The following is an 18,237-nucleotide window of genomic DNA, read 5'->3' as shown; positions in this document are numbered from 1 at the left end:
AAAACATATCCTAAACCTTCCTGGCAGGTAGCCTAATGAAAATTGGCCCTCAGGTGGCGCTGACCATCTGTTTTACTGGTAGCCCATCTCAGATTTACATTCTTCCAAGGTGAAGCCCTGAGTGGAGGTGATGCTGCAAAACTACTCAATTCTCTTTATTTTAGATGTTTTGGGCAGAGTAGGAGAAATATCATTTCTCTGCAAGAGCTTGTATTTAAGTTGAAATGAGGTCTTGATGTCTGTCTTGGAAAGCTCATACCATCTTAAATAGGGTTCCATCCAATTCAAACTCCACTTTGTAGAACTTGGCAGCAGAATCACTCCAGGGGCTCCAGCTTTGCAGATTTAGATCCTGCTACCTGTTCCACGGTTGAGGGCTGGTTAGCCAGTATAGACCTGGACATTAAATGTTGTTCTTAGCCGAACATGGTTAGCCCTCTTTTCCAGAAGGTAAGAAAACAAATCAGTCAACTGCAGCATACAAAAAAGATGAGGCACATGCATAGTGACAGTATCAGTATTTTGCTTGGAAGAAATTAGTAATAGTAACTATAGCAGGAATCTGGTAACTACAATTTACATTGCATTTTTTTTAAACCTCCTTTATTCCCATTAAATCTTACAAGTAAAACAAAATTCTACTCTCTTATCCCTTTTTTTTTTAAAAAAAAATATTTTTTATTAGTGCATTACACTTGGCAGTGTTTCTTCCCTACCAACACAAATCTCTGGGCTTCATAGTCAAATTTATCTAAACCAAAGAGACTTCCTTATTAACCTCACCAATCATACTTCTTAGTAGACATCTTGTTAATTTGGAGTAGAAAATAGGATAGGAAATAACGAAAGTCTGGGCAAAGGACGGTTGCAAATATCTCCTCCTGCCAAATCCTGATTGAACCCCTGAGATATTCAGTGCTTGGTGACAAGGACTGACTCTGGCAACAGGTGTGCCCATTCAGGAGGTATTAGTGAGTTGCCTCCTGCGTCAACACAGGTGTGGGAAGGATATGGTACCAGAGTCAGTGTCTCCCACGTGGCCCTGTCTGCTGGGGTGGAAGCAGTGTGACTCTTCAGGACTCTGGTAGAGGAGTCAGACTAGCAGGAAGATGCAATAAGTCAATAGTTACAATGATTATTGTTGTCCCATAGCATGGCACATGCATTCCTAAAAATCCCTGCATAATGAAAGTTTGCCTGCCAAAAATATAAGGGCCATGGGAAAAATGGAGTTGAGGCAGAAAACTAAACACTTGTAGTCTTGTGACACCCCGAGTCTAAACACAAATTTCTAATAAAGGGATACTACAGCACATGTTGAATGAGCTTTTAACACATGAAGTTTTCTGGATGGAAGTGTCCATAGTGAAGGGTTGTGGCTTTTGAGTTGAGGGAGCCCCATATGAGCTATGGGGAATTTCCAGCTATGTTGGATGATCATAGTTTTTTTAATGAAGTGACAGGAAGATGGATGTAACCTATTGTCCTGTTTTTAATTTATTTGAACTGGCTTAAAACAGAAACCCAGCTTTTATTGCTTTAAGTATTCCCCATTAAAAAAGTCTGGCCCCAAATTTGTCTGTAAGACACAAAGTGATCTCTTCCTGTATGAGGTTAGTAGTTATTTCCAACCCTCTGAAAGTGATTTTCAGTTGTCAGTTCTCTGGAGAGGAGGTGATTATTGGGAAGTTAATATTAATCTCATTTCTTTTGTTTTAAGTGTTGTTTCCTATGATGATCAGCATGATCATTAACATCACATTTTCTCTTGTATCAAAACTTTGCAAACGCTGAGAGTTGGAATACAGCAAGTTAAATCAGATAGTGCACTTGGGTAAAATGGATAATATCAGGTATATTTTATTCTTCCCAGACCATTATGCTCAGCAGAATGGCATTTTTCATGTTTACTTGATATTAACCAATAATGCAACACACTTACCTGATAAACAATTGCTTATGAAAAAATGACTTCATCATATAATTTGTGGAAAAATTAGGATTTATTTTTCTGTAAGAATTTATTACTTGAAAAAAATGTTCTGGCCAGGCATGGTGGCATGCCTATAATCCTAGTGACTCAGGAGGCTGAGGTAGGAGGATCACAAATTTGAAGCCAGCCTCAGCTACTTAGAGACCACATCTCAAAATAAAAATAAAAAAGGCTGTGGGTGTAGCTTAGTGGTTAAGAGCACCCCTAGGTTCAATCCTCAGTACTGGAAGCAAAGAAGCTCTCTTCTGTTTCTTCATTTTACTTTGGTAGGAACTGCTTTTCTAGTGGTCCAGTTTCTTCCTCCCTCAGGTGAGCTGATTCTTATTTGGCTATTGTGGTTGTATTTCCCAGGGTATGTAATTATTAGGATGTTTTACCACTTTACCTCAGTGACCATGCCGAGTTAATTTGTGTTAGCTGTTTCTGTAACAAAATACTTAACATAACCAATTTATAAAAAGGAAAAGTATATTTTGGCTCAGTTTTGAAGGTTTCAGTCCTTGGTCTTTAGCCCTGATGCTTTTGGACTTGGGGCAAGAAGCATGTGGTAGAGCAAAGCTGCTTACTTCCTGACTAGAATGCAAGAGAGATGAAGAGGATCTGGGGTCCCACTCTCATGTTCCAGGGCATGCTCCCAATAAGTGGAAGACCCCTGCTAGGTTCTACTTCTTAATGTTTCCACCACCTCTCAATAGCACTACGCTGAGGCCCAAGCCTCTAACCGGAGGATCTAGGACATTCTGGATCTAAACTATACTACTTTCTGTGTGCCTAATTTAAAATAGGGGGAAAAAAAACCCCTGTATGTCTGTTATATGGCTGATGTAGAGATTAAATAAACTAACTCATATGACATAGCTGTTTCTGGTACACAGCAGGTGCTTCTTACTCCACAATAGACTATATGCTCTTTGGTAGGGAATGGAGATATGAGGGACGTATGTGGTTTCTGTTTTCCCAGTGCCTAGCACTGTGCCTGGCATTATAGCAGCAGTCAGTATGTTTGCTGAATAAATCAGAAAGTCACTCCTTGATTGGTAAGATAGGGCAAGAGAAGGAAAAACCACAAAAATCCCACCATAAAAATGCACTGACATCTTAATTTCTACAGAGGATATTCTTCTAGGGATATTTACCCCAGCACTCCAATCTAAGTGTCCAGCATGGAGGTGAAAAGAACTAACAGAGGGAATATGGAGAACAGTGCAGAGTTGGCAAACACAACACAGGTATGGCAGGGAGAGTTCTAGGGAGTAGACAGGCATTCTGTTATCTTGGAGTCACAAAACCAAAAGGCTATCTGGGACACAGAAAAAGATGACAGTCTGCCGTACTGAGCTGACAGGATGAGCTTAGCTGGACAGGAGGATAGACAGAATAGCCAATAAAGGAAAAGCAAAGGAGGCGCTTCTTCGTGGGGCACAAGAAGAGTGTTCTAGAACTTGAGAAAATCCAGAGATGGGCATTGTTTTGGTACTTCCTACCAGGAAGCAGTTTTATTTCAATCATTACATAATGAAACAATTCATAAAATAACGAGTCTTAGTGCAGTTTCCTAAAGCAGTTGTTTCACTGTTCTAAGGCAGAGAAACTTATCAGGAAGAAGCCTAAATCACTTCACTGTAATTTTCCTTCTCCTAGATCCGATAATCTTCAGGCCTGAAAGACATTAAAAAAAAAAAAATCAACATTCATTTCTTCATGAATTGTTATTTTTTCTAACTAAGGAAGGGAGATTATTTCTCCAATTCACAATGAAAGCAACGATTCATTGAAAAATTCTACAAATATTGCATCTAAATATATGGTTAAAAAACACTAAAGCCAAAACATCACAAAATAGAAAATTTAAGTGACAATCTGAAGTTCTTTTGAAAACACATGGTCAACTTGTGCCTATGTATATATATAGTTACTGAATAATTTACAACCTCTGCTCCACTTTTGAACAGTTTCTCATTAAACTCTTCTCACTGTAATCTTCAGGAGTTTAAAATCACATAAAAAATAGATTTGCCATACAAATGCAGATTTTAAATGTGCAATTTCCCTATTTATATTATTTTATCATTTGCTAGATTTAATTTTCATTATGATACATAAACAACATGAATATCTAAACACCAGGCCTTTGATATTTTTACAAATGTATAATTGATTTTCCCTCATTTATGTACTTACAGTAAAGTATATAAGTATTATATACTTTATAATAGAAACCTGAGAGTCACTTCCTTCAGAACACATTAAAACAAGGAAAATTAGGAAGGTGTTAAATCTAACAATAGATAAAACAAAGAACAGAATCATAACAGAGAAAAGGAAGAATAAGAAATTATAAATTGTCCCCAAATTTAAAGTGTTCTGTTGTCTTTCAGTTGGGTATTTGTAGTTACTAAGCTCTCATAGAATTTTCTGAAGGAGAACAGTAACATTTACATTAAATAGATATTTTTGAAACAACTATAAAAATATCTTAATTTGAGTTCTTTTAAAGAGTAGATATACTCTGTTTGCCCTGAAATGACTTATCTATTCCATTTCCACATTTATAGTATATTTTCTTAAATGGAATACTCATAAGCTATCAGATAGCCCAGCTAAGAAGACCACTGTCTACTGGCTCAGTAAAAAAGCTATATTAATTTGAAATTGTTTTATTGTTAAGCTGAGGACCACAGGCACTGATCTGGGAAGTGAGCCAGGTATGCTTTACCATATCAGCCATCTATAACAACAAGAGATAACTGCAGCGTTTTGTCACTGTATTTTTGAAATCTCTTTCCAAATGTAAAAACTGCAACCAAAGTCTGAGAAATGAAAATGGGATAGGATAGCTAAAAGTGGCCCCAATGTGTACCCATTTAACCTTTGCTATTTGACTCAATACAACGAAAGCAGCTCCTAGTTAAATGACACCAGTACATTTGAAGAAGCAATTTATTCTTTTATCCAGCTGGTTCACATAATTACAAAGGAGCTGGTGGTGATGCAACTGGAAAGAAATCTTCTGAGTTAATGTCCCACAAGAAATCTCTGCAATTCCACTCAATAAAATTAAATGTGTTTGGTCAGTCACTAGTTGTTTCCACAACAGAGGTTAATTTCTTAAGTCAAAATGAAATGATGATACCACCTTTTAGTAGAATTTAGAAGCAGAATTAGAAATGTGGAAGAAGTGTGTAATCTGCTAGATAAGGGCATGTGGATACTGACCCCAAGGCAAGTGGAGCTGGATGAAGCCTTGATTTGTTACAAGCAGATATTTTTTTTTAAGAGGAAGTGAGGGGGATGGAGATGAGGGTTCTGTTAGGGCTATGGCAGTAGTGAGTGAGAAGAAAGGTCAGGTTCAGAATTTTGGAAGCAGAGAGCAACAGTTGGTCTACAGGGTGGGTGGAAAGGGGGAGGGGGGGAAAGGCCAGGGAGGTGAGGGAAGAAGGAGCTACTAGAAGGTAAGGATTCAAAGACAATTACTAATTTTCAGCTTGAAGAACTCAGTGAATGGCTGTGCTATTTTTCAGGATAGGGGACAGGATTGATTTTGAGCATGATGGAATCTGGACATAGTAAGCAGCTAGAAATTTGAGTTTGACATTTAAGAGAACTATGACAGGGAGGAATAAATCTCTAACAGATTCCTTGTCTTCCATCTCACTTCTCCATATCATGTGACTTTGCTTTAAACTGTCAAAGGCCCTCTCTTGTCTTAGCACAGTTCAACTTCTCCAGAATTAAACATATAATCCGTGACATGGCCTCAGCTAACCTCTCTGAGTCATTCTTATTATATCCTGTCTTTCTGCACCCCAGTCCCTCCACACTGCCTGCTATTTCACAGATAAAAACCTCCGCAGTGCTGGATTTGACTCGGGTACTTGAAATGTCCTCTGCTTGGAATCTCTTATCTTTTCTCTGCTGGCAAACTTGACTAGTCATCTTTCAAAATTCACCCCAAAGGTTACATCTTCTGGCAAGCTCTTCCCTACTTTCCCTCTCTAAGCCAGGCAGGCCTCCTTTGTCTGTGATTCCCAGAAAATTTCTTGTGTACTTCTACCACAGTGTTTCTTAAATTATACTTGCTTTTACTTACTTGTGCCGAATGTTTATTAGGTGTCACGAAGTGTAGCAACTACTTCAGGTTAATTATTTTACTTTATCCTCACAACCACTTTGAAAGAAAGACATTGCTATTAAACTGACTTTGCACTGACAAAACTGAGGCTGAGTGGCTCAGTAATTTGTTAATGACACAGAGCTAGGAAGAAGATGGCAGGGATTTGATGGCAGATCATGTGATTCCAGTGCTTGCAAGGGCCATTTTATTCCATTTGACTCCTATTAGGCTGCCAGTTCCTTTGGTGACAGAGTACCATCATGATTGATCTTACATTCCCAGCAACAAGCATAGTGCTTGGCAGAGTGTGGATGCCTGGTAACCTGGCATACTGCATAGCTACTGCCTTTGTTATGCCACTTTGTTTACAAGTCCATCCTTTCCTCTTCCTCCTGACACATAATCAGGTTTTTTTTTTTCTGATAATTAGCTTGCTCTCAAGGAGAGGATGGGGGGTGGACAGTGTCATGGCCATTGGACTAGATTCTAGACACTAGTATGGCTAGAAACATCCTTTCGTAGTGGAGGCAATTAACAACATCATATGACTTCAGAAGGTTCCCATGTGGGGAAAAGAGGTTTGCACTAAAAATGACTCTCTTTTTCTGTTTCAAACACAAAAGTAAGCACACATAAAACTTATTTGCACTGCTTACTCCCTTCCACTAAAAGAAGAAAACCTATGATAATATAAAAAAGTGAAGGAAGAGCTATTTTCTTTGATGTTTCTCAAACTTGAGTGGGCACAGAGATCAAGTAAAAACGTATCTCTGATTTCATTTGTTCTGCAGCAGGTTCATGGTTCTGTATTCCTAACATGTTCCACATGACAAAATGCTGGTTCATGTCCCTCACTCTCTAGCAAGGGTTAAGCTCGGACAGAGCTCCTTGGTGACAGAAGGAAACAATTTCTTGACAAAGTTTGAAAATAAAATAAGCACTTCAGAAAGTCAATTTTTAACACTATGCTGTGCCTAACAGAAGGCAACAGGCTTCCTCAGCTAGAGGTGACTCCATTTGAGATAAAGTATCTTTCCTGGCTCTTTACTAACAGAGGACTACATTCACAGACAGTATTGTGTTTTTCTGATACAATACATATCTTAGTGATAATAACCTATAATAAGGCTGGCTACTGAAATTTCTTTGGTGTCCATCATCAAAGAGAGATTAAATTGTAGTCTAAGTACCTTTAATATCAAGTAAATTTCACTATATTTAGGTTCTTTAAAAGATGGGGACCCCTGTGGTAAATAAGTAACTAGAATTGAATTATCAGATTATCTTGCTTACATATCTATCCTATTCTGTCCTGAAATCTGCCTAATCTCTTTATAACATTAAGTAATTTTTAAGGCAAAAAATCTGGCATCCATTGTGCTGCTTTTCATCTGCTTAAATATCTGAAACTTTACTAAAATGACTTGAATTTCTGCCAGAGGGATGATAGGTGAATTTGTATTCTACTTTTGTCCTAATTCTCTGTAACTCTTTCAATGGAAATAACCAATTATCAACTTTTAAAAGGCATTATGCAATGTTAATGTATTTGTTAATGGTAATAGCATTCTTAAAGTGATCTTAGGTAATCTTTGGAGAGAGATTTCAAATCCTTTACAGAAAGCTAATGCCTACTTATTTTTATGGGTTTGATGAAAATCATAAAAATTTACTCCTCAGCAGAAATACAGGTTGTATTTTAACAAAATTACCATGATCTTTCTTTAGATATGTAATATAAAGTATCCAAATTTATATATATCAGTTGCATTAGAGCAGACTATTAAGGAAAAATTGTACCTTAGCTGAAGTTATTAAGAAAGTGTTAAAAAGGCAGCAAAGACCAAAATATAAATATAAACTATAACAATTAATTAAAAATCAATTTCTATCTTTTACAGAGAATTTGATTCCATCTATTTGTTCAGGCATTCTTTCATTCAACACATATTTATTGAGTGGTCCGGTGCTGCTATGGCTACAGGAGTAGAGTAGTGTCAGGAGAAAGAGAGTTTCCTAACAGAGAGATATTAATATGTAATATATATAATATATAATATAGCTATAACATATAATAGATTTTATACAATTCATTAATTATATGCACACAGATATTTTGACCTTTGAAGAAAAAGGTAAAAGTTTCCACTTTCATGTGTACTTAGGATATACTTGGAAGATTTTTGAATCTTCCAAGAATGATCGAACATAAGATTTTCTTTAATTCATTTTCTGTATTTTTCATAGCTAGCAAATGTTCCATAGCAACAATCTATTTGGCCAATAATATTCATCACCAACAGAAAATTGCCTTTAAACAACATAATTTTTTTAAAAATTACTTTTTTTGAATGAGGAAATACATCAAAAGGGCCTGTCTGAGCCATAGAAAATATTCTAGTTTCCTTGAAATCGCTCTTAACTGTTCAAATCACACCACATCTTATGTAATTGTTTTGTAGGGTAAATCCTTTATCACACATGTCTCTATGCAAAACATCATCTGATACCTATTAAATAAACAGGCACACTGCAGAAATGCACAGATTCAAATTTAGAATATGGAAATGATAGAGGTCAACACATTTATATTATTCTGAAAATGGCATCATTTTTAAAAAGAATCTTTTGACTTCAAAAAAACTTTAAGAGATTATAGTGGATATTGTATACTGGTGGAAAGAATGTATGTAGTTTGCAAATACAAGGAAACAAGATTATTTAGCACAATGTTTATACTACAGTTAAATTAGTGACAATATATTAGTCCTAACATAATTTATTTTCTAAAAAAAAAGCATTCATATCTCAGTTGTAAATCTAAGAAACTGGGCATAACTTAAGTTTAATAAATCTCAAAAATATTTTCTTCTCCCTTAGTTCTGGTCTTTGTTAGTATAATAGTTATTCTAGACACCATTTAAAAGACTACAATAAAATCTGAACAGTGACATAGTCTGAAAAAACAATAAAAAGTCAGTTTGAGTTTTAAGTCACTTCTATTGCACAGACAGAATACGTAGAATAAACCATTCCAGGCAGTCTGGTACAGCACATGGTTCTTAAATGTGTTAGCGGGACAGGGAAGAGTAAATTTCAGTGATGGCACTTAATACACATTTCCATCGGGCACTCAGCTTTCTCATACCCTGATCACACTGTGCTTTAAAACAATCTAAAATCACATGATTGTTTATCATGTTTAAAATTCAAATTATGTTTTTTAATTAAATTGAAAAGGAAGTGCCATTACATTCAATTATCACTTTTAAAAATCAGAATCTATATTGGCTAGGGCTTGTAAATAATCTGTTTTTTGTTGTTTTAAATAGATTCCTTTTTTTTATTTTAACAACCAGTCTTGACCTGTTCATATCAAAGAACACTACTACTTAGAATACCTAATTTGAGCAAACTCAGCAGCACTGGAAATACTGAGGTCTATGGCTTAAGCCAATGCTGAGCTGGTTGAAATGGATGGGAAAGTTGGAAAGTAACCTTGTTCCCTAAGTCCAGCTAATAACTTCTGACTGTAAAGAGCAGCAAATTAAGTTAAATCTTCTGGGAAAATGCCACATGACTAGACTAGCATAAAATTATGGAAAATCTTAAAGCTGTCCAGACCCCAGCTCCTTATGGGATTGGAAAAGGTAAAAATCCTTCCTTACTGTGTTTTAACTCTCTGATCTAAAGCACTCTTTCTAAAGACATAGGTACAATTTTTTGCTCAGCATCACTTAAAACTTTGAGGATTAATAGCTTTCATATTAGGGGAGCATACACTACCTTAAGTCCTTATTCTCTTCTAGAGCTGCAGACTGAAGAATGCTCAACAGTGCCCTTTTCTAGGGTTACAGTTCTCAGCTGCTGGAGCCCTGCTTTCCTTTTACCTAGCTGGATGGAGTGCCTATTGAACTCTAATCCTAATCCTAACCACTGGAAAGAAAATTACAGAGCCAGTCATGGCCATCCTCACACCTTCATCTTTTCCACCCATCTCTCCTTTGCAGGCACACTTCTGTAACACACTCTAAAAAGTAAACACCAGGAATATGGATTTTCATTATAAATATGTATTTTCAAACATTCATTAATACTGAAACTTTTCACATTTAAGTTTCTCTATAAAGGTTGAGAGTTTTGCTTAAAATAAAGCATTACTGAATTAATGAGTAAGAAATCATAATGAGAAGCAATTTGAGATTTCCCATCTATGTAGATTTTCCTAAGAAAAAAATCTCACCTCATAATTTCATAAAAATTGGAAATAAAAAATTTAAATAACCTGTTATTTTTAGTCTACATAATAAAAAAATTTGATTACAGTGATAGCATTATAATTTTCATGATAGTTGGAGTTCTGTAATGTGTTGGCAAAACTGCAACAGTTATGGGGATAATTATGATAGTATTAAAATGAGTTATCCATTTAAAAGTTAACAGTTTCAGGCAGGTGAACTATTATGAAAGGACAGCCCTATTGTTTTTCCTTTCCTTTCATAAAAAGAAATTCTAAGTGCAATCCCCATATCACCACTTACTCATGGAAAACACACATCTGCTCTGTACCACCAAGAGAAATAAGATATTTCATAACATTTTCTTGCAAAATTCATATATTCATGAAGTGTAAAAAATACTAATATGCCAAATATATATTCACTAACTGAAGAAGTGAGATGAATGGCCAATACTACCCATATAGGAAAATAACTTTTAAAGAAATTATTTATAATTTTGTCATAAATATCTGTTCCATTCTTTGTTTTTCCCCATTACTTTAAAAATGACTGCACAATTAATAACTAGCAAAAGAAAATACAACATATGTTAAAATTAGAGCTGCAAATATACAAGCTTTGTCAGTGACTTAAAATTATTTAAATTCCCAACTATGGTAGGTTTTAATTAAAACAATTCTATTAGTCATCTACAGGACTCAAAGCTTAGCCTGACAATTATTACTGTTGTTCAAAAGTTTCTAACCTCTAATAGAAAAGTCAATGAGCTTTCCTTTTACCAAAAGTTAACAAAAGTACCAATGATGATGTATACATTTATATTATAAATATATTTGAAGTTTTATTGCTAAGGAATAAAAAACAAAAGCAAGCTATTTTTGTGTCTGTTTACTTGTGGTGAAATTCAGGTATATGTGTTCCAGTCAAGTCTCTGCAGATTCATCATCAGATTTATGTTGAATAAATTCCAGTTAGTACATTCCAAAGGAAGATTATATTTTTGGCTTAGCTATTTTGGGTGGAGCAAAAGCATATTTTAAGTAGGTTCCTCCAGAAGGAGAAACTATATTTCTTCCTGTAAAGGCAAGCCTTCCAATAATGAGAAATTCCATTTCCAATGCACTGAATGGCCTGGTGTATCAGATATTTTAATTCTAATTCTAAAGTATAAGACCTTTAGGAAATAATAAAACAATGAAGGTGATATGGTCCAGTAAGTTGCTAACCACATTGTGTCTACTGAAATTAAATTTATTAAAATTACATTCAATAAAAAGTTCAGTTCCTCACTCACGCCAGCCATGTTACAAGTGCTCAGGAGCCACATGTGGCCAGTAACTCTATATGAAGTTCAGCTATAAAGCTTTCTTATTGCAGAAAGTGCAACTGAATAGTCTTGAACTGAAAGATCATCTATTTCTTAGACAAGGTTTTTGGTGAACCAAAAATGACTTATTCTTTTCCTGGTCACATGATTTTCATGTAACAAGCTAACTGGACTTGATGACACCTGCAATATGCAAGGAGAATGACATTGTGAATTATTTGCATTAAATGATTAGTATACCTATACTGTGATATACTCTTAAGTTTCAGTAAATGTATTTCCACTTTATTAGTCTGGAAACACAAGTTAACATATGTTGTGTGACAAGTAATGAGAAAAGATCACAACTTTAATAAAGTGTAAAGGAAAGCCTGGTGTCTAATGCATATTCCTGTCACAGGGAACTCTGGAATGAAAAGAAAGGACAGGAAAACTCATTCCTGGGGAAGTAACTAAAAATGCATCAAGTAGCTCTAAGTTTGTCTAAAAGTCTCTAAAAGCCCTTCCTAATTCTATTAACATAATGAACAGTCACCTTTCAGTTTGTTTTAAAACATAGCAAGAATTGCTAAGTAAAATAAGTGCTGTGATTTCATTTGATTATAATAACACTAAATATAATTTGTTGTAAATGGTTTAGTATATGATTGCACTGCTTTGACTGAACTGATTTAAAGCACATTTCAGCATTCTACCCCCCTCTATATAAACATACACACACACACACAGACACACACACACACACACACACATATATATATATACATACATAAATAAAACTCAAAGTTCATATTGTGGTCACATATTTAATAGCACCTTTGGTAATTCTAGTTAAAAAAAAGGCGTAACAACCCTCTTGACTAGGAATATACACTCATTTATGATGGTGTATCTTTAAGAATATGTGACATACCTATATTTACAGAATTTGTTACAGGAAGGTAACATGCCAAAACTTCAAGAACTACTTTAAATTCCTTTTTAGTATATAGTTTATCAAAACATAATATTTGAGAATGGCTTATAACTTAGGTGCACTTATATAAAATACATTAGCAAGCATGCTAAAACAATATGAATTTGTAAAAGCAAAAATATTCCCTACACAAAACCTGGCGAACACCTCCAGGGCACTCCATTTTTGTGCACATTAGCTCACTCCTTACTGCAATCCTCTAATAAATGAATTAGCTCCATTTTACAGTGGAAGACATTGAATCAGACAAGGAAATGGACTCAGAATGAAAACACTTACAGAGGACCTACAATGTGCCAAGTATGAAGAGTTGGGGATATAAATTCTGAACCAGATGATGCCTCCTCAACCCTTAAAGCTGTTCAGTACTTAGAACATCACCAAAACTTTGTCTTGTTTGGCACATTTAGTATTTGATAATCACTATTAACAAGGAGCACTCAGCAGAGTAGCTGGAAGCAAGACCCAGGAGCTAGTCATCTTCAGCTTGAATCCTAACCCACCACTCACAATTACATCATTTTAGGCATTACTTTATCTTCTATGCCAATATTTTTTCCTTCATAAAAAACAGGGATAAAAATTGTAATATAATGTTCACAAATTTGCTCAGAAACAGGTTATTAATCCATGTTAAGCACACTGTAAATGTTTTATTAGTTATTTATTTATTTTTGGTACCAGGGATTGAACTCAGGGGCACTCAACCACTGAGTCTATTTTATTTAGAGACAGGGTCTCACGGAGTTGCTTGACACCTCGCTGTTGCTGAGGTTGGCTTTGAATTTGCAATCCTCTTGCCTCAGCCTACTGAGCCACTGGGATTATAGGCATGTGCCACTGTGCCTGACCACCTTGTTATTTTTATTGCTATTTATGCAGTGATAAATAATACATATGAATATAAATAAATGAGATTTTCTATATAGGGAAATATATTATTATTAAATATATATTATACATAAATATATATTAAATATATTATTCTATACTATGAAAAAATAAAGTGTGTTTTACTTCATATCTTCTAGACATTCTTTTCTAACTTCACTTATAAAAGCTGATAATGGAGATTCTGTATCTGCATTAATCCATTCAACAAATATTTGTTGAGTCCAGTAATCAGAGATACTTAACGTGTAGGGTACAGTAATCAGAGCTGAAGAAGACAAGCATGTAGTTCCCTCATGAAATCTAGACATTAAGCAGAAAATCACACAAATATTTGATTACATTAGAATAAACACAGCAAATGAAAAGTAAAGTATACAATGAGACCCTATAATGAGGAGACTAAACCAGTTTAAACACTACAGGAAGCACTGTTTGAGGAGTGACATTTAGAGCTGCATCGTCTGTATATCCCAGGCAAAGAAGCCTGGAAACAATTAGATGGGAGATAGCCTGTCAAATCTTAGCAGCTTTATGGATTTTAGATAGAGAAAATTGTATGGAAGAGAGGAAAAAGATTTTATTTTTCTATTTGGATCAAGACTAAAATTCCAGAATTAATGACTTTTCATTAGATGATATTCTTGGCTTAAGAAGCAATAAGAAAAACAGAATTCCTTCGTTTTAGGTTGATGACAATGCATTTATCATTCCAAAAGACTACAGTCTATCCAGGTGGGTAGATCCCAAATGAAATACCTGACATCATCCTTGCACTTACCTAGCAAGATGGTCAGGATTCTGACATCTAACATCTGGAGGTTATTTGCAAGTAGTAGCTGCTGAGTTCTCAAGGGAGTAAAAACATGAATTGGCTCTTCCTACCCTAAAAGATCTTATCATTTATCTGAAGACAACAAGGGTACCAAGTTCAACTTCAAAAATAAAAAAAAGAAGAAAGGAAAAAAGACACTTACGGAGACCATACTCTCGGGAAAGCCTCTACTTCTTCCGGAGTGTATTCATCTAGACGTTTCGGAATTTTCCGAGGCTGAGGCAGCTCTTCCACTAAATTCTTAAGAATATCTTCTGGAATATCCTATGTTAAACACATCTAAGGCTTAATTTTCTTAAAACATCTTTCTTAATAATAAGTTAATAATACTTAGTACTAGAAAATATGCAAAAGATGTTTATAGGATGAGAACAATATAATCTTAAAACTCATTGTGTAAATCTCTGAAAAGCAAAATGGACCAGTGATATAAGTAATTGTATTACAACAATATGCTTTACTTTGTCTATAAAATACATAATTTAATTTACCTCCCTTTTCAATTACAGGAAGGTGCTGCCTTAGTTCATTCTCATGCTTTCTCATCTGATGAGTGGATGTGTTGGGTCTACTGTATCCAGTGCCACTACCTTTCAATTTGCACTTCATGTTATTGCCATTTGAAAATTAAAATCTGCTGGATCTTTAGGCTGTTTATTTATCAAAGAAACATTTACTGAACTTTTTTTATGAACCAGAAATTATGTTTGGTGCTGAATATATAAAGAAAAATCAGAGATCATGACTTCTAAAGGTTTACTCTTCTCAAAAAGTCACCTCTCAAGCTTAAGTTTATCATGAGGGAGCTCTAACTCCCTCACTAAACTTCCTCAACTAAAGCAGCATCCTTGCTCTTAGCTTGCCTCTGACCTCACTTCTCCCCATACTCTGGAAGTTTCTGACTTAACCACTCCTCATCTTTCATGCACTGGTTGAACTCAACTGTACTGCCTTTGTTAGTGGCATTTCCTCTGTGCAGAACTACTTCCCGTCTATGCCCACATGCTCATAAAAACGAAGAGAAAAGATGGAAAACTGGCCTGACAATAGTAGGCAGAATGGACTGCAGTGGGGAAAAGCAGAAGACAAGGAAAAGAGGTCAACAGCTATTCTAGTAACCAAAGTAAGACATAAAAAAAGACTGAATTTGGGGAATAAAAAGTCAACTAAAGAATAAAGTATATCAACTAAGAGATATTATAAAAAAAGGAATCATAGGAATTGGACAGACTACATAAAGGGAATAATATTAAAATGAATCGGTAACTGCCAGGGGTTCTCCAAAAGCCCATGTGTAAAAAGCTTGGGTCCCCAGGGTGGCTTGAGAGGGAAGTGGTGGAACCTATAGGAGATGGGGCCTATTGGGAGGTCCCTAGGTCATTGTGGGTGTCCCCGGAAAGGGAATTATGGGACCTCAGTGTCTTCCTCTTTGCTTCTTGGTCATGAGATGAGGTAAATAGTTTGCTCTGTCATGTGCTCCCTATCATTGCCTGCTGGTATGCCACCAAGGCCTGAAAGCAATGGGTTCAACTGATTAGGGGCAGGAACCTTTAAAACCATGAGTTAACTAAATCTTTTCTCTTTATAAGTTAATTATCTCAGGTATTTTGTTAAAGTAACAGAAAGTTGACTAACAAACATAGTAACTAAAGGAATTAACATTCACATTGTACCCATGACACAAAAATAAAGCAACTACCAAAGGGAAATATATTGTGAGACTAGATGGATAAATTAATTTCTATGAGACTATTGAAATAATGGTAAGATATCAACATGGAAATATTTTATGAGCCTTTCCACAAGGAGAATAGACAATTTCCTTTTTTTAATTGTGTGTGCCTAGAAATTTTCATAAAAGGGAGTACCACACAGTACATTACAACTCTCCGAAGAGAACATTATTACAACTGGAAATCAAATATCTAGCCAAGGACATGACATCAAATAAGATAGTTCTGACTAATGAATATAATGAGAGTCAGAATAAAATTTTATAATAGCTTTAGAATCATAGAGCTTGCTGGGCGTGGTGGTGCACATCTATAATCCCAGTGGCCCGAGAGGCTGAGACAGGATGATCATGAGTTTAAAGCCAGCCTCAGCAACTTATTGAGGTCCTGAGTAAATGAGAGCCTGTCTCTAAATAAAATATAAAAAAGGGCTGAGGATTTGGCTCAGTGGGCAAGTGCTCATGAGGTCAATCCACAGTATTCCCCCACCCCCAAAATCTGAGCTCTACTGTGTTGTAAGCCTGTTCTAAAACATACTATAGCAAAAATTTTAATATTTAACATTTAAAATGGTTTTTTAAAATTATGATTTTCATAGGCTGGGTAACTATTAGCGGGAGAAAACAACAGATATTAATGATGTTTCTTTACTAAAAACTATTATAACAATATTGATATCCCTTCTCTTACTATCATTACTTCTCAGTAATGCAAGAAAAGTTTGCACAAAAGTAGAGAATGCCTGGGTATGTGAAATATTGTTAAACAACATTCAGTTTTGACTTATATAAGGGGAGGCTACATGTTGGCTTTATATTTATGAAAATTTGTGAATATCTCATACTTCGATGGGAAGATATTTACAAAATCCCTAGATCATTTGTAAAGATAAATTCTAAAGTTGTCAGGTGCTCACTCAGCACAGAAACTAGAACACAGTGGATTCCTAATAAATGTTTGCAGAACAGAATGGAATTTTTACTGAAATAAGCTTTTCAAATTTCCTCACTATTACAGAAATGGATAAAATTATCAAAGAATGGATAAGATTGATGTAAAATGAGGAATTAAAGTTGTTAATTAGGCATTACATGTAAAACCAGGAAGAGAGAGAAGTGCCTCCTTGAATCTACACATAGAGGGTAATCCATAAATTTTATGTACCTGAAAGTAACTTAAGAGTACTTTGCAAATTCTTCAACCCTAAATATTTCAGCATGTATCTCCTAAATATAAGGATAGTTTCCCATACAACCATGTTACAATTTCATATTCAGGAAAATAAACATCAATGAAAAGTTTTTTTTTAATGTAATACATAGCATATATTCTAACTTCCCAAATTGGTCTAATATTGTCTTATATAACTTTTTGCCAATCCAAGAGCTAGTCAAGGATTATATGCTACATTTAGTTATTCTATTGTTTACTTTTCTACCTACTCTCTAATCTGAAGAGTTGCCCTATCATTTTTCTTCAAGAAATTAGCAATAACTTAGTTCACTTTCTATGTGACCAGTGGCAAACTTCCAATAAATCATGAATTAATAACTTTGTGGTTGCTAATTCTTTCCTGTGATTTAACTTTAGAATTCTTGTTCTTACTCAGAATTTACTCAACTAAAAAGTACTTGGGGAAGAAAAAGTTTTTTGTTTTGTTTTTTGGCAGTGCTGGGGATTGAACCCAGGGTCTTATGCATGCAAGCACTCTACCAACTGAGCTATATCCCCCAACCCCCGAAAAAGTATATTTTTATTTATTAAAGTAGATAATTTTCCTCAATAGTAATAATTTAGTGAAATACTAGAGGTTCTTTAATAAAATATTTTGAGTGTAAGCTCTGGAGTCAGACTGCCTGGATTTGAATTCATGTCCCATTATTTTTTGACTGTATGTACATGGACTAGTTACTTATTTCCCCTGTTTTGTAAACTGTGAAATGAACATAATACCTATTTCATAAATTTATTGTAAAGGTTATAATAATCTAATTGTAGAGTGTTTAATATAGGGCCTGGCAGTTGCTAAGAATAGTTGCTGTCATTATAGTTGTACTGGAAAAATAATATAGAAGTTTATTACAGAATATCAAGTTATAATTGTTGTCCTTATAGTTGTACTGGAAA

General features: G+C 35.0%; 1 protein-coding gene across 1 annotated transcript in view; it reads right to left on the bottom strand.

Annotated features, from left to right (window-relative positions):
* Nucleotides 1–3,458: 3,458 nt before the first annotated feature.
* Mrpl13 (mitochondrial ribosomal protein L13) overlaps nt 3,459–18,237 on the bottom strand; it is a 37,951-nt gene continuing 23,172 nt past the window's right edge. Inside the window, exons 6-7 of the mRNA XM_027947854.3 lie at nt 14,520–14,641; nt 3,459–3,652 (exon numbers count right to left, since the gene is read on the bottom strand). Coding sequence (XP_027803655.2) covers nt 3,631–3,652; nt 14,520–14,641 — 144 coding nt within the window. The 3' untranslated portion in view covers nt 3,459–3,630. The remainder of the gene's footprint in view (nt 3,653–14,519; nt 14,642–18,237) is intronic.

This window comes from Marmota flaviventris, chromosome 15 (assembly GCF_047511675.1).
Source record: "Marmota flaviventris isolate mMarFla1 chromosome 15, mMarFla1.hap1, whole genome shotgun sequence".
Taxonomy (NCBI): domain Eukaryota; kingdom Metazoa; phylum Chordata; class Mammalia; order Rodentia; family Sciuridae; genus Marmota; species Marmota flaviventris.
This window is presented reverse-complemented; position numbering and strand designations above follow the sequence as displayed.